The 20546-nt window shown below is 53.4% G+C and overlaps 11 protein-coding genes; 5 read left to right on the top strand and 6 right to left on the bottom strand.

Moving 5' to 3' along the window:
* Positions 1-154: 154 nt before the first annotated feature.
* RCC_08124 (probable CPC2 protein) lies at positions 155-1354 on the bottom strand (the record flags this gene model as incomplete). XM_023773376.1 has 3 exons in its annotated part: positions 155-580; positions 774-1218; positions 1275-1354. The coding sequence occupies 3 exons, from the start codon at positions 1352-1354 to the stop codon at positions 155-157; spliced, it is 951 nt and encodes a 316-aa protein (XP_023629144.1).
* Positions 1355-2024: 670 nt separating this feature from the next.
* RCC_08123 (uncharacterized protein) lies at positions 2025-2682 on the bottom strand (the record flags this gene model as incomplete). XM_023773375.1 has 2 exons in its annotated part: positions 2025-2320; positions 2376-2682. 2 exons carry the CDS (start codon positions 2680-2682, stop codon positions 2025-2027), a joined length of 603 nt encoding a protein of 200 aa, XP_023629143.1.
* A 367-nt stretch (positions 2683-3049) lies between these two features.
* Positions 3050-3487, top strand: RCC_08122 (uncharacterized protein; the record flags this gene model as incomplete). XM_023773374.1 has 2 exons in its annotated part: positions 3050-3142; positions 3197-3487. The coding sequence occupies 2 exons, from the start codon at positions 3050-3052 to the stop codon at positions 3485-3487; spliced, it is 384 nt and encodes a 127-aa protein (XP_023629142.1).
* Positions 3488-4598: 1111 nt separating this feature from the next.
* On the top strand, positions 4599-6234 carry RCC_08121 (related to oxalate decarboxylase; the record flags this gene model as incomplete). XM_023773373.1 has 3 exons in its annotated part: positions 4599-5215; positions 5276-6124; positions 6174-6234. 3 exons carry the CDS (start codon positions 4599-4601, stop codon positions 6232-6234), a joined length of 1527 nt encoding a protein of 508 aa, XP_023629141.1.
* A 159-nt stretch (positions 6235-6393) lies between these two features.
* On the bottom strand, positions 6394-7235 carry RCC_08120 (related to putative haloacid dehalogenase-like hydrolase; the record flags this gene model as incomplete). XM_023773372.1 has 3 exons in its annotated part: positions 6394-6760; positions 6819-7059; positions 7124-7235. The coding sequence occupies 3 exons, from the start codon at positions 7233-7235 to the stop codon at positions 6394-6396; spliced, it is 720 nt and encodes a 239-aa protein (XP_023629140.1).
* A 471-nt stretch (positions 7236-7706) lies between these two features.
* On the top strand, positions 7707-8820 carry RCC_08119 (related to Isoflavone reductase homolog P3; the record flags this gene model as incomplete). XM_023773371.1 has 3 exons in its annotated part: positions 7707-7793; positions 7849-8182; positions 8237-8820. The coding sequence occupies 3 exons, from the start codon at positions 7707-7709 to the stop codon at positions 8818-8820; spliced, it is 1005 nt and encodes a 334-aa protein (XP_023629139.1).
* Positions 8821-9207: 387 nt separating this feature from the next.
* Positions 9208-9930, bottom strand: RCC_08118 (probable protein ORM1; the record flags this gene model as incomplete). XM_023773370.1 has 3 exons in its annotated part: positions 9208-9264; positions 9322-9680; positions 9786-9930. The coding sequence occupies 3 exons, from the start codon at positions 9928-9930 to the stop codon at positions 9208-9210; spliced, it is 561 nt and encodes a 186-aa protein (XP_023629138.1).
* A 531-nt stretch (positions 9931-10461) lies between these two features.
* Positions 10462-11572, top strand: RCC_08117 (uncharacterized protein; the record flags this gene model as incomplete). XM_023773369.1 has 2 exons in its annotated part: positions 10462-11483; positions 11539-11572. The coding sequence occupies 2 exons, from the start codon at positions 10462-10464 to the stop codon at positions 11570-11572; spliced, it is 1056 nt and encodes a 351-aa protein (XP_023629137.1).
* Positions 11573-11870: 298 nt separating this feature from the next.
* On the bottom strand, positions 11871-12578 carry RCC_08116 (uncharacterized protein; the record flags this gene model as incomplete). XM_023773368.1 has 2 exons in its annotated part: positions 11871-12310; positions 12365-12578. 2 exons carry the CDS (start codon positions 12576-12578, stop codon positions 11871-11873), a joined length of 654 nt encoding a protein of 217 aa, XP_023629136.1.
* A 199-nt stretch (positions 12579-12777) lies between these two features.
* RCC_08115 (probable ATPase get3) lies at positions 12778-13836 on the top strand (the record flags this gene model as incomplete). XM_023773367.1 has 2 exons in its annotated part: positions 12778-13742; positions 13794-13836. 2 exons carry the CDS (start codon positions 12778-12780, stop codon positions 13834-13836), a joined length of 1008 nt encoding a protein of 335 aa, XP_023629135.1.
* A 361-nt stretch (positions 13837-14197) lies between these two features.
* Positions 14198-19358, bottom strand: RCC_08114 (related to coenzyme a synthetase; the record flags this gene model as incomplete). XM_023773366.1 has 2 exons in its annotated part: positions 14198-14702; positions 14758-19358. 2 exons carry the CDS (start codon positions 19356-19358, stop codon positions 14198-14200), a joined length of 5106 nt encoding a protein of 1701 aa, XP_023629134.1.
* Between the last annotated feature and the right edge of the window lie 1188 nt (positions 19359-20546).

Below are 20546 nucleotides of genomic sequence, written 5' to 3'. Positions count from 1 at the left end.
CACGTGCACCGCATCGACCTTTCATCGGCTTCGACTGGCTAATACTCCCACGGCAGCTCGGGGAGCAAAACCAGCGATCCTCGTATCGAGACATCATCGTGCCGTTTTCCAACCTTCATCATCCTTTCGTAACCACACTTAAACGAGTGAACATTTAAGCGCGGGACATGACACCCCAGGCACGGATCTTGTTGTCGGTGTAACCGGCGAACAGGGTCTGACCGTCGGCAGACCAGGCGAGGGAGACACACTCTGGCTCGCGGGCCTTGCCACCGCCCTCCATGAAGTCTGGGCGAAGCTCATCAACCTTGCTCTTCTTCTCGAGGTCGAAGATGACAATCTCCTTGGCGGTGGCAGCGCACAGCCAGTAGCGGTTGGGCGAGAAGACAAGGGCGTGGATCTCGTCACCAGCGGAGAGCGAGTAGAGGTGCTTGGACTCGTTCAGGTCCCAGAGCATGGTGGTACCGTCCTTGCCACCGGAGGCGCAGAGGGAGCCATCAGGAGATATGGTGACGGTGTTGATGTATCCGGTGTGGCCGACGTGGTCGGTCTGCAGGCGGCAGGTGGAGAGCTCCCAAACCTAGTATGAAGTCAGCAATGCTCTGTCCGTGCTTGTCTGACAAAGAGGTGAAGGTGTAGGCAAGGATCAGTGCGCCGGTGAAGGCAAAGTTATGTTTCATAGCCCTAGATGGGGGCTCTAAAGTAGCAAATACTTGATTGTAGCATCATGTGAGGGAGACGTGAAGAGGCTGAGAGGAGAGGGAGATGCCTACCTTGACGAACTTGTCCCAGCCGGCGGAGACGATGACGGGGTTCTGTGGGTTGGGCGAGAAGCGCACGCACGAGACCCACTCGGTGTGGCCCTTGTCGGTGATGGTGTACTTGCAGTCACCGAGGGTGTTCCACAGCTTGATGGTGCGGTCGCGCGAGCCGGAGACAATCTGGCGGTTGTCGGCGGAGAAGGAGACGGACAGGACGTCGTTGGTGTGGCCGACGAAGCGGCGGGTGGTCTGACCGGTGGACAGCTCCCACAGGCGCAGAGTCTTGTCCCAAGACGAGGACAGAGCGTAGGCGCCGTCGGACGAGATCACACAGTCGGAAACAATGTGCGAGTGTCCGTGCAGAGAGCGCTTAGGGTATCCGTAGGACTCGTCACCGCGGGTCAAGTCCCAGATGATGAGGGTCTTGTCGCGCGAGGCGGAGAGGAGCATGTTGGGGCTGGAGAGTGGTTTTAGTACGCATTGGAGATGCTAGGACACCGTGAGGGTGCGTACTTCTCGAGGGAGGTCGCGAGGGACGTGACCCAGCCAGAGTGGCCCTCAAGGGTGCCGCGGAGTACGAGTTGTTCAGCCATGTTTGCGATGAGAAGATTCGGATGGTGATGGGGAGTAAAGAAGTGAGGTCGTCGAATGCAGATATTCTCAAGTGCGACGGGAACTTTTCGGCAGGGCGGCACTGCCTAGCGCAAACCTTAATTGTGCTGATCTTCCCGTCGATGTTCTGGCAAGGCAAACAAGCAGGGCACCAAAGTCGCAAGAACATGAATATAGTTATGATTGAGGACGATGATCGCTGTAGGCAACATTCAGATTCGCTAATTATGCTCAAGCTTCAGCAGGAGCGCATGCAATTTTTGATTGGCAAGAAGCGGATCTCGATATTTGTATCTCAAGATACAATGTTATCTAGACACACGTGCTCCAACAGCTCCTCTAAGTCCTCGCCAAGGCCTCACAACTCCCCTTGTCTCTCAGTCTCGTCTTTTGYCKGTCTTCTGCGCATAAATCGCGGCCATATCGCATCTCCCCGTTTCTGCCCCGGGTACTGTAGCAGGATAGCATTGGTTCTCCAACGCATAGACGCGGAGTCTAAACTGAAACTTGTGCTCCGTCGATTGTGCTTGGGGCGTCCATCAACACACTAGTCCTGGATACATGTTCCTGCTGGGGACTGACAGCAACGGAGCACATGCATTTGTGTGCGGACCCTCAGCGGTAGTGGTATTGGCTTGCTGCAGGTGGACACTAATGACCTGGCGGACCGCCGTAACCACCACTAGGACGAGGAGGGAACTGATGTTGACCTGGACCCGGGCTTGGGCCAGGGGGAAATCCCGGAGGCATACCAGGAGGCGGAAAAGGCATTCCTCCAGGTGGTGAGCCCGCATGTCCAGGAGCTCCGTTCGGTGGAAAAGCTGGCATACCAGGAGGGGCAAAACCTGGGGGAAAGCCTGCAGGAGGCGCAGGGAAACCGGGAGGTAGCGGTGGCATTCCTCGCCCACCCATCATTGGTGGAAAGCCCGGAGGCATTGGGGGCATCCCTGGTCAATAGTCAGTATCCATTGTTCGCTGTTGAATCCTACACCATCAACGCACCCGGGGGCATCGCACCCGCCATACCCGGCATGGGAGGGAAACCCGGTGGCATGCCATTTGGTGGAGGAAATGGAGCGCTGCCAGGAGCACCAAAATTTAGGCCTGGAGCACTTGGCATAGCTTGTCCTTCTGCTGCATAGCTATTTGTGATCCCATCTATTACTGCTTGCGCCTTTTCGTGTCCGATCGCCTGGTAGTATTCCACAACGTTGCGCAAGTGGTTGCGACCGCTGTTGTGAGCTTTACGGACGCTCATCGAATCGTGGGTGAGGTAGACATCGCAGTAGTCGCAGAAGAACTTCGGCATGGTGTAGCCCTCGTCTCGGAAACTGGTGATTCTCAAACGATGTCGTGGATGGTTGTCGGCTTGAGTAGGGCTGTGATGCGATAGGATGAAAGTGAGAGTTGACCTGTGGAGTCGAGAGAGTGAAGAGTAGGGCTAGGGCACGTGAATTCGCGATTTAGGGCGATCTTTCCCGCTGCGCGTGGACAAACTTGAACTTGAACTCTGACCAACTTTGTGGTCACAAAACAAACAAGACACGGATCGCGACGGATCGAAACATCTCCGTCTGCTGTCGAGATGCCAGATTCAGAGACTGCTTCAACAGCGCGTTGAAGAAAGACTCCCAACGATGGCGAACTACCCACCACAGAACAGCGTTTGGTCCGCCATGGACTACAAACCCCCACGAGGCCGATGCAACCATAAGAACTCCATCATATCTTCATGTCCCTGCCTCAGATTCATGTTGCATCCAGTGAAGGTACTATATATGCAGGAAGCCATACATTCCTCCAGCTGACGGTAACGACACTAGGCGGCCACCAGCTTTGACTGCGACGGTTGTGGTCATCACGCATCGTTTCATTCTCTGGAGAATCTCTCGGAAGATGCTGTTCTCAAGAAATGGTCCGAGCAAGAGGCAGCGAATCCTCCAACCTCGTCTGGTGCTACCAAAAAGCGACGCCGGATTGCAGACAAGCCTACAGAGAGCGTTGAATTGCTCGAGCTGACGGAAGACGATCCGGATGTTGCGGCGTCTTTTACGACTCGACCGCGAGCTACCAGGAAGCGGGCAACTGCAACCACCTCCTCCCAGGCGAACTGACAGGAGAGAGAATGAAGACTGCTGCCAAGAAATGAAGGCAACATTCGAACGTGTTGCGAAGCCTGAACACGATAGAATCAATAACATCTTCTACACTGCTGGCCGTCGAACTCTTCTAGAGGCACTGCGGTGGTCTATGGTTTCTTCGAGACTGTCTCTCCAACCGCGCATCATCGATTGTAAGGGAAGAGGCACATTTGATTAGCCATTGCGAATGCAGATCACGCTCACAATTGGCAGAAGAGTAATGGACTACTACTGCCACAAGGAGTCCGACGGATTGGTCTGCGGACAAGTCTGGGCCCTTCATGGAACTGCATATGAGCGAACCTAAGTCCTTTGAACTTGCCGCAAGAACCGCCCCACCCGTRGAGGACGCGTGTCCGCGGAGTGGTGAGTGCCACTGGTCATGCCACCGGGAGTGGCACCAGATGTGGTTCATATGGATCGGCTCGGTTACTCGGTAGAAGCTTCAGTCTTTAACAGCCTGATGCTGGTTGCAAACAATTGCTGCCAATGTGCGGTGGAATTGAAGCTTATCGCCTGCCCGCTGGGGATGAAGACGCCTTTTCTCCCGACAATAGCAAAGACATGGCCAGGAGAATTTCTTTCGATGGGACGCTTGACTCTCCGCAAGACTGCTTACTCTTATCATCTTACCTACCCACTCGCGAGCGTTRTCATCGATCCACTGCCAGGAGAGGCGGCGCACTACAAATCCCCCATCTCTCGTGTTTCTTCCCTGCTGCTATGTGCTAGCGTTAAATCCTTCACGCTCAAGCGCCAACTTGCCAAGGTTTAGGAGAAAGCGACAAATGTTCCGCTTGATCGCCCGGTACGCTAGGCCCGGCCCCTCGCGCCTCATGAGTGAATCTCTTCTGTGGTCAAAGATGACCTTTCCATAACTTGTCAACCCACGAAACGTTGTTTGATCGCAAGCAATCCCAGAGCAAAGCTGGAGCTGTTTTTCATCGGGTGCGGCGGATGCCACTCGGCATTGTCGTCTTGCCTATGCCACATGGCCGAGCTTCAGGATATATATATGGGATGCCTCGTATGTCGAACTCTACACGGTTTGTTCAAATCTCATTCCCAAGCCTCGTATCTCAGTATGCGCACCTGTTTGATTGTTGCCGCACTTCTGGCGGAGGCTTTGGCAGCCCCGCGGAGACCACGCCCAGAGGGTGGTATCGTGCATCGGCGACAAGAGGGCAGCGACCAAGAGCCCCCAGAGTTCGCCATACTCGACACACCTACCAGATTGCCTTTCGGCCCTACTAATGCACGCGGCTCCTTGCGTGGTCCGACTGGTTTAGCAGGCTACAATCCAAGCAATACAGTGGACAAAGAGCTTCCCGCCTACATCCCCGCAGATCAAGTTCACCTTGTGACGAACCAGGAAGCCGATACTGATCTTGGTCTATATCTTGATCTCACTGAGGTTGACGTTCCCCAGCCTATTCGTGGTGGTGACAAGAAAGCGCCAACTGACCCTGGTCCACGGAACATCGAGCTCGAGAAGCAGAACAGCGATCTGTACGCACCTCCCGGAACCGACAGTGGCGACGTCCCCAATGCCAAGTGGCCCTTGGGCCTGTCACACAATCGACACGGGAAGAATAGCGCTGGCTGGGCACGACAGCAAAACGTAGATCAGCTGCCTATTGCAACTCAGATGGCAGGTGTGGACATGTATCTAGCGCCGCATGCCTACCGTGAGCTCCATTGGTATGTTTGATGAAAGCTTTTGACCTGCAGACATGAACTGACATGCGGGATCTCCTCTAGGCATCAAACCAACGAGTGGTCGCTGATTTTAAATGGCTCCGTCCGCGTGACTGCTGTTAACGAGGCCGGCGAGACTTTCGTGGACGATCTTCAGCAAGGCGACGTCTGGTTCTTCCCAGCAGGCGTGCCTCATTCCATCCAAGTATTCGATGAAGGCGTCGAATTTCTGCTCGTTTTTGACAGCGGTGAATTCAGCGAAGATGGAACCTTCTTAGTCTCCGAGCTGTTCGAACGAAACCCCAAGTCGGTACTCGCAAAGGATCTCAGAGTGGATACCTCCGCGCTAGACAAGATTCCAGAAGGTCAACTCTATATCTTCAACGGCACGCCSGCACCCAAGAACATTTCCGAATCGAACGTGACAGGTCCAGCAGGTAGCATTCCCCTGGATCGCACCTACTCGTACCACTTCTCGCAACAGGAACCATATGAAGTTGATGGTGGGACCATCAAGATCTTAGACAGTAATACATTTCCCATCGCGAAAGATTTTGCTGCAGCTCTGTTCACCGTTAAGCCAGGCGCCATGAGAGAGCTTCATTGGCACACGACCTCTGACGAATGGGATTACTTCATAGCAGGTCAGGGGCGACTCACTGTCTTCTCGGCACCCCAAAGTTCAAGGACTTTTGACTTTCAAGCTGGAGATACTGGTTACGTGCCCGCAGTCGCAGCTCACTACCTCGAAAACACTGGAACTACTGATCTAGTATACCTGGAGGTTCTACAAGCGCCCACGTACAACGATATTTCAGTCGCACAGTGGCTTGGATTAACGCCCAAGCAGATTGTTAAGGATCATCTTGGTTTCTCTGACGATACTCTTAATCGTCTACCAAAGATCAAGCCGTGAGTCTCCCTACCTCATTTTGTTGCTACATTGCTAACTGCCGAGCAGATTCATCGTACCTGGCAATAAAAACTTGTCAACTACCAACTTTACAGAGGAGGCAGAGTAAGAGATGGGGGAGGGCATTGTCTCTAGCGGTACGGTTTGTTTTATCTAGAGATCTAGTAGTGTAGTAGTAATTCTCAGGTTTCCAGACTTTTCATGTCGACACGTGCCATCTCTCATTGCTATCCTGTTTGTGCATCTTCACACTCGTGAGTGCTCTCTCCTATCTAGCTTGAAGACCATTCTCAAGAAGCTYCACAAGCTCGTCAAGTCTGCTGATCACGACGTCGGTCCTCGCATCGGTTTCCAGATCCTCCTTTCCTTCGCTTCTCAACAACACAGTAACGCAGCCAGCATCCCGCCCAGCCGCCATATCATCGACGGAATCACCAACCATCAGCACAGGAATTGGACGTTCCTTGGCGGGCGTGTCAGGAACAGAGGCACTTTCCACGACATTCCAGGCGTGAGCTATGTGCAATATGCCATGAGGAGATGGCTTTGCAGGCTTGAACTCTCTCGTGATGATAGGAGCAAACGCATTGAGGTGTTTTGGAATGTGATTCTCCAGGAAATGATTCACGGGCGAGCTGTATAGCGAATCGTGTCAGCAGTGGGCATTTCGAACCGGACCAAGTTCCTGCTCACTCAAAATTTCTCGTGCAGATTGCCTTGAGAATGTTGTTGCRATCGAGATACTCCATAAGGGTAATGAGTCCAGGTTGTGGTTTCTGTTTCACCATGGCGTTGCTTTYAATGTCTTGGATTTTGGTGAAAGCTTCCTTCTGCTCTTGTTCTGGGAGTGAATGCATATGCTCAAGGATGTCAATCCCACTGTCAATTTTGAGAGCGTCTCTCATCTCCTTGAACATGTAATTCTGTGGTTCGCCTTCATTCGTGGTTAGTATTATTGGCTATACCATGTTTACTCCGGAGAGCTCGGCGCATCGTACATAGCGTGCCATCCATATCAAACACAACACCCTTGAGCTGCTCGCCGGATCCAGCTCCATTCAAACGGGAACTTCCAAGCGGCGCGAAGCTCCGAGCTGCCTTTGAGCTCATCGTGGCGGTGAAATAGACTGTCGGAATAGCAGGCTTCAAACTTTGTTTCAAGCCAAAGGAAATCCCAGTCAGGCGACTACGACCTAGGCGAGGACAGCCGATCGGCATGGGATGGCAAAGAAAGCTGAAGTTTGCGAATGTTGTGAACGTTGTGAAGATGGTGTTCAGGTTTCAAAGTTATGCAGAGACGAAATTCCCGAGCCTGATTCACTCAGGGTTTGCTTCCTCCAGTTTTGGCACACAAACGACGCCAGCGATCCTCGTAAGAAGTCATACCGCTGAAGTCGGCTAGCATCGTTCAAAGTACGTGATGTGATTTGATCATCATGCTGGGATCATGCTTGCTGGTGTCTTACCTATCTCGCGCAATGCGAGCCGAAATGCCCGAGGCGTCAACATTTGAACATACTATATAAACCCATCGCCTAGATACTGTAGTGCCGCAACTACTTCCACTACAAAGGAAGTGAAATGGCACCCCTTCGTGTTGGTATAATTGGTGCGACGGGCGAAACGGGCAGCTCAATTACCAATGGTCTCTTGGAAAATGGCTCCTTTGTACGCCTGCATATTCCCGTCCTCGTTGCTTCTATACATCTCTAACACCAAGCAGGAAATCATTGCATTGACCCGCCCAGAGTCTTTGGAGAAGCCGGCCAACAAAGCATATAAGGAGCGCGGTGTCATTCTCCGCCCATTCAAACTCGATGGTACGCACCGAGAGCTCCTCGCTGGGCTCTCCGACATCGAAGTCCTCATCGCAGCTTTCACGGCGATGCCCGGCCAGCTATTGCAGCAAATTCCCCTCGCAAAGGCCGCCAAGGCAGCTGGTGTCAAACGCTTCCTCCCTTGTGCGTGGAGAACCGTCTTGCCGCCGACAGAAATTCACATGTTGCGTGAAACCGACGAGCAAATCCTCAAGGTGGTCAAAGAAATCGAGCTGCCTTGTGAGTAACAACAGGATCGACAGCTTCGGGAAATGTGCTGAAAGTAGAGTGTAGACACATACGTCGATGTAGGCTCCTGGTATCAGCTCAGCGTCMCAGAACTACCAAGCGGCAAGACTTCTTACCTAGGACTGGGCATGGGAAATCAAATCCCCGGTGATGGCAACGTTCCCACGGCGCTCACAGACCTGGCAGATGTCGGCCGATATGTCGCCAGGATCATCGTAGATGACCGCACGTTGAACCAGTTTGTCTTCGTCTACAACGAGATCTGGACCACGAACCAGATCTACGATTATCTCGAGCAGGCATCGGGGGAGAAGATCGATAATCGGATCTATCTCACCGAGGAGCAACTTCGTGCTCAGATTGCCAGCGTTCCGGCCGACCCTCAAGCTTCCCTTCAAAGCCTGGCTGGCAAGATCATCGCGCAGTATGGACTCAGCTGGGGAATCCGCGGTGACAATACACCCGAGTATGCCAAATCACAAGGGTACTTGGTGAGCAAAGAGTTGTATCCGGATTTCACGGATTTCAGGTCTTTCAAGGAGTACGTCGACACCGCCTTGGAAGGCAAGGCGGCGGGTGTCTATGCCGAGCTCAAGGCGTTCCTCGCTGCTGGGGCTGCGAAACCGTGAAAATCTGCGGTGGTGTGAAGACGACAACAGCAAATGTTAGACAGCGAGCATAGCCGGCTTGAGGATCAAATGCCGTTGTATTCCATCTTCAACATTTCCTCTGTTCCGAGATTGACAAGTCCTTCAAACACGAGGGAAGACGTGAACTTACCATTCCAAACACTCTGTTGCCAACCATGTCGTTTCTGGTGTGATATGGTTTGCACTACCACTACCACTACAGTTCCATTCCAGTTCCATTCCAAAGCAGTGGTATCATCTCAAGGAGTACAGACGCAAGCGCCTCATAGTATTACATTTTGTGGGTGTCCGCTGTGTTGTGACTATCTCCCATTTATTCCTTTGCCCATAACGCCGTCACAGAGTCAGCCGACCAGCTCTGCACTGCTATCGTTCTTGCACTTCCGGTGCCGTGTTGAGAAACGATAACCTCATGCGGTGTAGCTGGAGCACAGTCAGCAAGACGAAGCAGAAATCATAATGGTGAGTGAGCGAACGTACCRCCGGTAATTTCGGTACCACGACGGCTAGTGTTGCTATGAAGTTGATCATGAAGTAGGCCAGGTCGTAATGAGTGTAGTGCGTGCTGATCAAGAACAAACATATCGGTACGGCGAGTAAGAACTTCTTCGCGGGGGTGTACTGTTCTTCGTTGTCGATTTGCTCCCACATGTTGAGATTGTCGTACGCTCCGGCGTTGAACTCGAAAGGAATGCCGCGTACCCAATGAAACATGAGGTAGGACCCAAACATGTATGTGATGTTGACCAGCGTCCACGACGTCTCCTGTGAGATGGAGGGAACGATGTCATAGACGATCTTGAGCAGCAGGATGAGAATAGGATGGATCATCCATGCGCCTGATGTGCCATGTTAGTATTATCCTCTCCCGCGCTTCCTGCTTGCCCTTCTTCCTACGGCACTCGTCGGTGGGCCATCCCTCCCGTTGCCATGCTTGCACTCACCTTTGGCGTTGACCCACTGCGAGTTCAAGTTGGGCAGGATAGCTTGGTCACTCTGCTGTTCGAGACTCTCCGGCGGCTCCTGATACATCAGACTGCTGCTACGCCGCCGCCGCCTGTTCTCCTTGAACTTTTCGTTTGTGCTCATTCTGTCGGCTGATTGCACCTCTAGGTGCGGCGCGGGATTCACCTTGTCGGCAAAGGTGATGCCGCCACGCTGCAGGATGGTGTGGGAAGACAGCTTGGCGGTGTTGTCGTCGGAGCGCGTTCGATTGGGTTGTGGATGCGGGTGAGAGGGTAAGAATAGGATGGCCAGCGTGGCGAGGTGCACAACCTTTTGTGCTGTTCCGGGCGGGACCAGTATCCAGTAAATCGGAGTCAGAGCGGTGCAGAGAGATACCCGCGTGGTGTAATTTGGGCCGGGCGTATGTGTATGTACCTTATGCAAGATGACCGAAAGGCTTCGTTGTCAGGATTGAGATGTTGAAGGCCGCGACTGCTTACCTTCGAAGATTCAGGGTCTAGAATTGGCCAGCGGGAACTAGTGCCTAGAGTGGAGTAGCCCTGCCTACATTATTTACCTTACGATTATTATCGCAGTCGGACTTTTAACAGAACAACAATACCACCACTCCCTTCACTAATAGGGGAACAACATCGCAAGACTTCAACATTCAACATGTCAGACTCAGAGCACGACTCGCGAGCTCTCGCGGTGGGAAGAAAGCGAAACAGAGGTAAGTCCGATCTCCATTCGAGTACGGCRGACAGAGCATCCGGCGGCCAAGGCGGTGGTAGCAAAGGCGACGGCAGCACGAAGACGACGTCCCGACGCTCTAGCTTGGAGTCGGGTGAGATCGACTCGTCTGGCGAGAGTCGCGCTCCAAGCCCGGAGGTTTACGATAAGTACGGCCCCGACTTCATTAAAATCGACTTTCAAATTCCCAAGCGCCGCCGTCTCACGGCGAGCACAATCGGCTCTGTATTCGACGACCACAGCAGACCGATCGAAGCTGTGTCTGTGGCGGAGAGCAGCGAGGCGGGCGACACGCCCCAAGAGCCTCACGCAATGGCAAGCAGCACCACCATGGAGGGCACTCGTCTTTGCGAGCTTTCACACAAGGAGCTGGTTGAGCAAGAGCTCTACTTTGACCTGGATGCGGACAAGTATCCAGATGACCTTGTATACTGTCTCTGCTGCGGTGGGCGGGGCCACATGCAGTMCACGTGCAGCGAATCCACCTGTGAGCACTGCGGAGCAAAGGAAGAACACGCCTCTTATGCGTGCCCAAGTTTCCGGAAGTGCAGACTTTGCAGACAGCGAGGCCACGATGCGAGTGAATGCACCAATCCGGCCAGCCGCGTGAGCGATGATCCATGCGACATATGCCACCAAGTGGGTCACGTCGAGGAGGAATGCACACATCTGTGGTTTACCAGTCTCCATGCCGATCCCACGAACAAGGTCATGAAAATCCTCGACAAGGACATGACTCGAGCATGCTATAGCTGCGGGTCCAACTACCACTGGGGCGACGACTGCTTGCACAGCGACCATGACATGCCTCGCAGCTTGATTAAGACGTGGAGCAAGGAGTTTGCCACTCAATTTTTGATTGAGCATGAAAGCCACGTCGAGAATGTCGACGAGCCCAGCAGCGACAAAGAAAAGCAGCAGCAGCTTCAACCTGCGCGCATGTGGTGAGTGTCCAAGCGTGAGTAACGTCGTGAGTGAAGCTGACACAAGTTTGTTCAGGCAATTCTCAATGTTCGAAGATGGAAGAGATTGATTGACGACGGTTCTACACCAAGGACGAAAGCTGCGGTACAGATGCTGTCTTGCATCAACATTCGACGGAGCTGTGGAGCATGCATTCAATCATGCATAGCAGGGTGTCAGCTGCATCGGCATAGAACTTCATTGCAACCTAAGCAGAGTAAGGCAGACGATCAGAGCAAGGCTTAGGCGATGTAGGCGATGAAAGAGCTGTAGACCTTTGGCATGCACGAAAAAATTGTACATAGTTTACATTGATGTACACGTCCCGCTCTGACCGCATTAAGTCGTCGGGAAAAAATTCACAAAGCTCACCCTCCTCTCTGAGAGGCTCCAGGTGTCCATGTTCCTGGCTGCCAGCCCTCACTCGGCCCTCCTTTGGGCGCACTCTTCTCCCACGGGGCTTCCTCCCGTGCTCTTCTCTCCCTTCCATCTCCCTTGAATCTGACTTCATTCGTGGGCTTGCCTTCGGCAGCCGCCGCCACCGCTTCTTGGTCATCAACCGCGCTGCGGACACCTTGCTTCTCCAACGGCTCCGTCTGTGGAGCATTTGCGCCAGGATCCAGCACGCCAATCGCAGGCTGGGGCTGTTGTCGCTTCGGCGCGTCGAGGAAGCTGGGTATACTGTTCCACCTCTCATCGGCCTCGGCTGCGAGCTGCTTCATCCTTTCCTGTCGGGCAATCTCATACTGCTGCTCTGCAATGCTGGGAGGCTCTTCGCGGGTGTGGCGAAGCCACTGGTGCCATTGTGCTGTTCCATCATCAACACTTTATCCCGATACCATCTTGAATTGTTAACACCCACGCGAGATCTTCACATCGGCGTAATGCGTTTGTCTGCCTCCTGTGTGCTTTACAATTCTCCGCCACCGATTCTGTCGAATTGCATCCTTGAACTCCCAGAATGTGTTTCCAGAAAGATCAGCGCCAACCAAGAATTGTCGTCGCCAAAAGAAGCGTATGCTCTTCCATTTGTTCCAGAGTCGACTGGTCAGTCGAGGGGGCGCAGGAGGAGGCATGTCACAGACGTGATGTTGCTGCTGGGGTCATCATCACATGCGAGATGTGCCCATAAGACAGGCGATGACGTAGAAAAACCTTGATTTGTCCCCCCACTCCAACACTTCCAGGCGGAGCGGCGGACAAACGTACTGTACCTCATCAACCACTTTTGCTCGACTTTCACCTAGCAAACCCTCACTCATCAAGGTCATCGAAATGGCGGACGAAGAACTGGACCCCAGCTTGCAGGCCATCGTCGACCAAAAGTCGCTGAAATGGATATTCGTGGGCGGCAAGGGCGGTGTGGGCAAGACGACAACATCATGCTCGTTGGCGGTGCAAATGGCCCGCGCCCGCAAGAGCGTCCTACTAATCTCAACGGATCCTGCGCATAATCTCTCGGATGCCTTTGGCGTCAAATTTGGCAAAGATGCGCGGCCGGTGCCCGGTGTCGAGGGCCTAGCAGCGATGGAGATTGATCCGAACGGCAGCATCAACGACCTGATCAAGGCAGGAGGTGATGATGCTGAGGAGGCTATGGCGGGTTTGGGAGGCGTGGGTAGCATGTTCCAGGACATGGCTTTCTCCATCCCCGGAGTGGACGAGGCGATGAGTTTCGCCGAGGTGCTCAAGCAAGTCAAGGGCATGGAATACGAGCTCATCATCTTCGACACAGCACCAACTGGACACACCCTGCGGTTCTTGCAGTTCCCTACCGTGCTGGAGAAGGCACTGGGCAAGCTCAGCCAGCTCAGCCAACAATTCGGACCCATGATTAACAATTTGATCGGAGCTCGTGGCGGACTTCCAAATGGCCAGTCCTTTGACGACGTACTGAAGCGGATGAACGATCTGCAGGACACCATCAGCGACGTGAACAAGCAGTTCAAGAACCCGGACCTCACGACATTCGTGCCCGTGCTGATTCCAGAATTCTTGTCACTGTATGAGACTGAGCGCATGATTCAAGAGCTTGGAACGTATGAGATTGATACGCACGCCATGGTTGTCAACCAGTTACTGTTCCCAAAGAAGGACAATCCATGCGAGCAGTGCAATTCGAGACGGAAGATGCAGAAGAAGTATCTCGAGCAGATCGATGATCTATATGGAGAGGACTTCCATGTGGTCAAGATGCCCCTGTTGGTGGATGAGGTCAGGGGCGTGGAAAGCATTTCCAAGTGAGTTGCCTGATATTCAGTTCGTTGTTCACCAGACTTACATAATTCCAGATTCAGTGAGATGCTTGTCAAGCCTTACGTCCCACCGGTCTAAAGGGCGGGTTGGACAACCCCCTTGGGATATAGCATTACAGGGCTAGGTTTCATGTTGTGAGCGTTTGCGAGCTGATTATACGTAGGTGAGGTTTTACAACCGTACCAAATCCAAGCGGAAGTTGACGGAGCCATTTGACACAGTAACGATCATGAACTGAACGACGGAAGCCGAAATACCATTCATGTTGAAATTTCCTGACTCCCACCTCTATGTACCACACCCCTCTATAAGTATTCCATATGCTGATATCGGTAATCGACGACTGCGCCGGCCGGTAAGTAGATCTTCCTAAATTTGGCTGCGAGAAAAGAACGGGTATCTCTTGAACTCCAAACCGAAAAACGACAAAACTGTGCGATCATCTCTTCGCAGCCCATGACCTCTTAACTTCCAAAGTCGGCATTCTGCTGGAAGTGAATTCCTCAGCAGGCCATCCCTGGCTTGTGGTGCCCTTATCAACGACATCTCCTGCCATCACGAGGGTGTGCTCCAGCAAACACGTGTCCTCCTCCATTGTCGCGCTGGAAAGCAGTCTTGACCCACTTCGCAGTACGCTGCGCGATCCTACGAACAGAGGGTTGAGATCAAACTTGCCTCTGGTGTTGATGTGCGCGACCAGCGACGCATCATCAACAGCCACACGGTCACCCAAGGTCAAGAGATCCGGCTCCGTGAACATGAGCGAGGGTGCACCGCCTGCGAACAGCGCGCAATCTTTTCCGATGTTGGCACCGAGAGCGCGGAAGTACAGGACCAGCCAGTGGGTTCCTRTCAGCATGCCGAGGATACCGTTTCCGCCATAGCAATGGCGGCGAAAGGTCTCGAACTTGAGGAAAAGTTGCCAGCGTTGGCAGTAAGGCGATCTAATAGAAGGTCAGTCTGCTGCAAGGTGAGAATGGAGAACGGATCAATGCTTACTTGTCCCAATCATAATTGCCAGCTTGGCGACGGCCCATTAGGATCCACTTCATGGCAACAGTCGCCACCAGGACGGCAATAGTCTGAAGTGCCATGATGCCAACGATGAGTGCGGTGAAGAAGATGTACAGCGATAGTGGCCGGTACCACACGTCTGATAAAAAGGCTTGGGTAAGCGCATGGTGGTCGCGGTAGAGTCGAGCGACGATTTGGACAGCTGATACGCTGCCAACATTCCAGAACAGCCCGCTGAGAACGGCGATAAGGGTCGAGTAGAAGAATATCTCAAACTGTCCCCATACGCGGTAAGAGACCTTGCCTTCGTAGAATGCGCGACCGAAAGGCGAGGACGATTCCGGCTCACTTGACGGTCCCAACGGCACTTGGGATACTACGACGCCTTCTTTGCCGCCGTTCAAGCTGGACGCTTCCGAGTCGAGATGCTTGGCAAAGCTTGTAGTGGTGGAGTTCATGGAGGACATGTTGGAGAACGGGTTCTTAATGTCCCCGGTTACCTTCTCGCCATACGTGTCAGGCACATCGGCAGAGAGGCACACAGCCTCGTTCTTCTTGCTTCCCACCCAGGTGGTACCAGCAGCATAGCCGGTGCTTCGTTTGGTCAACGCTCCGCTGCCCATGACTGTCTTCTCACCAAGCTCCACTCCGGGAAGGAGGACCACCCGATCGGCGACCATTGCTCCGGACTTTACGCGGACGTAATCACTGCCAGTACCGTCTGATGTTACCATGTGCGAGCGAGAGCCGAAGACAACATCGTCGCCGATGTCCAGAAGGTCAAAGTCTTGTATCGAAGGGCCAGTTCCAGGCCAGTACACTCGCTGGCCAACTTTGGCACCCATGGCACGAGCCAGGACCGAAGTGGTGGCGTAGTGAGTGCCAAACAGCTCGGTGACCTTGTGAAATTGATGCGCCGGCATCGTGTCACGAAGCCACTGCATCTTGAATCTCATCATCTGAGAGCGACCCTCGGCTGAACTTGGCTTGATCTTGCCTGTGAACAGGTCAAAAATCTTCTTGACGAGCAGCACGGCCAGGAAGAAAAAAATTGGGCCAAGGGAAAGGTTGGCGGCAAGCGCAACATAATGGAACACGACCCGGTTCTCAGATGCAAACCAGATGATGACCTCACGAAGCATGTCTGGTACATCCGCTGGCTCGTGGATCACGAGAGCAACAAGACATCCGAGCCATGGGATGGCGCCTATGAATCTCGAGATCATCGTCAAAGGCAGGCCAAGTACGAAGTTGAGAAGCCAGTGAGAGGCTGGAATCTTGCTCGCTGCTAGATCCCGGTTGGCTTCCTCAGAATCGGCTGCCTCCCAACTGGAGGAATTTGGACCAATGCACGTGTTTGCCGGGACGGTGGTGCCGGGAGCAACGATAGAAGCCAAACCAATCGAGGCGTTGGCCCCGATGACAATGCGCCCAAGATACATTGATGTGTTGCGCTCTGCTCCGAAAGGACGGACGATGGAACGCTCGATTACTGCGCCGTCTTCGATGGTCAACAGGTCCCACTCGCCGGTCGTCACGCCTTTCGCTATGGTAACATTCGCACCGATCTTGACTCCAAGCAGTCTGAGGTAGAGAACTCGAGTCCAGTTGAAGAGGTTGAACGTGCCCATCCCAGCGGTAGCACAAACTTTCTGGACAAACCACCACTTGGTATGGTAATTTCCCCACATGGGGTATAAGCCTTCCTTGTATCGACCGATGATGAGCCATTTGACAGCAATGGCGACCAGTGGAGATACAGTTCGTGTGGCGATACCACCGATGGCAATGGAGAGAACCAGGTCGAACAGTCGCCCGGGTACGCTCAAGTTGGTGGGCCAATTCTGAGTCTGCGTGAGCATGTACATGAAGACTGTCCAAGCCAGGGCACGCTTCATGGGGTACACCAGCACGATGGGGACAAGCTGAAGGATCATCAGGAACGGGTTCGTGGAGCTGTAGGTCTCTTCGCAGCCGGGCAAGAATTTTCCCAACACTGGTTCTGCCGAGMGTGCCTTTTCTTCCGGCTTGAGGGCTCCGAGCTTCTCGTCAATGAGACTTGCCAGCTGTGAGACCTTGGGGTTTGTGAACAGAACGCTGATTGGGAGGCGGAGCGGATACTCTTTTCTTAGAGCATTGAGAAGGCGCCCGGCTCCCATGGAGTCCCCACCAACCTCGAAGAAGTCGGATGAGCTGCTGATATCGCCCGCATTGAGGGAGAGAACCTTGGCGAAGACCTTGGCAACAACTGTCTCTGTCGGGGATAGGTCGCCACAGAGGGTGGAAGACTCAGAACGATCATTCGACTTGTCCGCGATCCGACTCGCGTCCACTTGTCCCAAATCATTCCGCGGGAAAGGCTCCTCGAGACGAGTGATTTTCATCGGGATGTTGTAGCCAGGAAGATGGGGAGTGAGCCCTTCGATCAAGTCGTCAGCCGTGAACTCATCAAACGACGATTGATCTTCCTTTGGGGCAAGAAAGAGCTCTGGGTAGAAGTCCGTCTCTTTGATGTGAAAGTCGAGAGCTGTCGGAACGACGAACTCGCAAGCAGTTCGCAAGGAATCGTGTGACACAAGTAGCTCTCTGCATTCGATTGATGTGCTGAGTGGCGTGTTCGGTGGTGGACAATTTGCTTCAAAGTATCTGCCAGCAGGTGAGGTTTGGTCCGAGATCTCTGGAAGATCTAGTCGGTCGGCCAGCTTGATGCGAAGCACTTTGTTGTTGTTCGTGGGGACGCCGCCCTCCATGTACACCAATAGGACTGGACTCTTCACTTGACTAAGGGACGACTTGACAGCTTCTTGGATCCCTCGAAGACACGGACGTTGGGCACCCTCTGGCATGGCAATCGCGAGACCAACTACTTCTTGCAAAACGTCGTGAGTAACGGAGAATGCCAGTGCCTTGCTGATTCTGCCGTAGATGAGGCTTCCTGGTCTGGAAGCTGCAGCGATGACGGCTTCTTCGACTTCGAAAGGACTGATCAATTCTCCGCCACGGTYGATGACCTCCTTACTTCTACCGGTGATGTAGAGGTAGCCGTCTTGGTCGAGATATCCCATGTCTCCGGTATCGAACCAGCCGTCTGAAGTGAAGCAGGACTTATCCACCACATTATTGTCCTTGAGGTATCCACCGAACACTGGAGATCCGCGCACGGCAATCCGTCCGACCTCATTGACACGTTCTCGCTCATCTCGGCCGTTCAGTATCGCAATTTCAGGCCCGACGCTGACCCCTGATGTGCCCGTCTTTTGCAGTCGATAGTCAAGCGGTGGTGTGGAGATGGGCATGCATTCGGTCATGCCGTATGAAGGCAACACTGTGCAATTGACTGTTCTTGTTGAGAATGTGTCTCTAAGCTGTATGGCTAAGCTTGGAAGTAAGCCACCAGCTGCATTGCAGATGAGTCTGATGTTGCTCTTGGCCACGCTTTCAGGTCGATCTGATCCTGCTTCGAGGATGACTTGGTGCATGCTTGGTGAGGCATAGTACCAGGTAGGTGCGTAATCTTCCACGCAGTCCCAGAAGAGATTTGCGTCGAATGCGCTGCAGCATATAACGGAGCCACCTGAAAATACTGGAGCGAAGAGGTTGCGGATGAGCCCGCCCACGTGGTTCAACGGCATTTGATTCAAGCATCGCATTTCTGGAGACAAGCCCCATGATTCAACGACCATTGAGACACCGCAGACCATGGAGTGAATGCTTAACGGTACCAACTTCTTCGTGCCCGAAGTTCCAGATGTGAAAAGTAAGATGCCGGTTTCTTCGGCAGTATTGGGTGTGGGCGTAGCTGATCCGGAGGGACGCTCGAGTTCTCTACCATCCACAGTACGGACTGTGAGTGTTAGGTCTTGTGCGAGGTCAACCAGCAATACTTGGATCCCTGCTTGTGATAGCCAGGAATCCCGCAAGCCTAACCTTTGGACGTCTGCTGCCGCAGCCAGAACCAAGTTTGTCTTGGACTGCAGGACATCAGCTTGGAATTGCTGAGCACCAACTCCGCTCCCGTGAGCGATCGGTGCCGCAGTGTAGTATGTGGCTGTGGCCAGTACAGTCATGGCCAGCAATGGGCCGTTCGGTAGTGATATTGCCACGACTGGTTTGGGTTGGCCCGGCGAGGACAAGCCGAGGGGAAGCTGGAAACTGCGTATCGTTGACGCAAGATCATTGTGGCGTATTGATTTCCCAGACTCGGGATCAATGATGGCTGCTGCCGTGGACGCTGGGTTGTAAAGGTCGATCAAGGAAGAATATGAGGTCTTGCACTGCTGATCAACACGCTGCAAGAGGTTGAGCACTTCCGGACCAGCGCGTCCAGCTTTCGCATCCTCTGGAAGCAACTTCCACAGCTTTGTGTGCATGRGTTGCAACTCCAATACTGGCCAATCTGGAATTGCATCGATAAGAGCTGACAATGTGGCTAAGGGGGCACATGAGGGTATCGTTGGCCGGGGTATTGATCGTAAGATGTCGGTACGGTTGATATGTGGTTGACCGATGGAGGAATCTATGATCGAACGGTATTCCTGGGCTTCCGCTGCCTTGACGATTGCAGGATCAGCGAGAAAGTTCGCCATCGCCGCGGMTGTTGCTTGCAGGTCTAATCAAGTAACGAAGCGGAATGGRGAAGCGTTCAGGGCGAAGCAGCAGGTCAAAAGAGTGTCGATGGCGGGAAAAGAGTGTCGGTAGCGGGCTACATGGGTAACGAACGACAGTTGAGCCTCAACAACGTGTGCTCGGGTCACAGTCCGGGAAATGTCGCACTCGATCGACTGGACAGAGCAGGGCTCCTGGAGTGAGGCAGAAGATCGGCGGTGATGGATAGGCAAACGATGAGTTCGGCCAGGGGATGATCTGTTCTAATAGTGGATCTGGGAGACTATATCACAGCCTAGGAACGTGACGAGATAACATACTGCAGTCTGCAGATGAGCTCATGATGTCCCCTTACCACTGACGAGGTGCCAGTGCGCGACCCGACATGGTGTATCAGATGGCACCCACTTTGGCCATAAACTGGGTTGCCGGAGGCACAACAACAAATCAGACGGAGCTCCAGGGTTGATGCTTTTGGAAATGGTCTCGAGTAGACGAAAATTCAAGATCCACTTCGGGCAGCGGTAGGTCTCTACCGTCAGACGCTTCTTCAAGGATGTGTCTAGTAGGGACAGTCTAAGAGTCGGCGCACCCGTCGGGTAGCCGCAACCTGGGCAGATGGCGGATTGCGGATGGGGACTCACCCGAGAGGGTAATAAGGAGAGCAACACGCGGCTCATACCCACACCATGCGCCGGTCTTTGAACAAGTACTGGATCTGGCATGGTCCATTGTGTTTGCACGATGTTGATGTGGAGAATGTTTCACCTTGAGGAATACAGCGGTATAGCCCGCCCGTCAGAATGGAGGCGTACACAGTGCACAACAATATGTGCAAAACATGGCCAAGCGCTACATCACATCAAACGTAGGTGAGCAGAAACTGGCAATAAGTCCGTCCGAGCCCGAACACGATACGGTAGCGTGGTAAAGTGATTGCGTTTTGCTAGACCAAGTGCAGTCTACGCAGAAGAAGGCTACTAGGTTGAAGCCGCCAGCAGAGTTTGCATGTGCTTAAGTTGACGGCACGTTCCTGTTTGGGAGATGTGACGCAGGCACCACACTGGGTATTTGCAGTTGAAACAAATGTGATGTCGGATCGATTGTGAAATGCAGGAACCCGCAGGGCGGTACCTTTTCCAGCTGGAAGACCACTCGACGTGGACGAT

The sequence above is a fragment of the Ramularia collo-cygni genome (assembly GCF_900074925.1).
Source record: "Ramularia collo-cygni strain URUG2 genome assembly, contig: RCC_scaffold13, whole genome shotgun sequence".
NCBI classification, from domain to species: Eukaryota; Fungi; Ascomycota; class Dothideomycetes; order Mycosphaerellales; family Mycosphaerellaceae; genus Ramularia; species Ramularia collo-cygni.
Note: the sequence above shows the minus strand (reverse complement) of the source record. Positions and strands in the feature narration are given on the sequence as shown.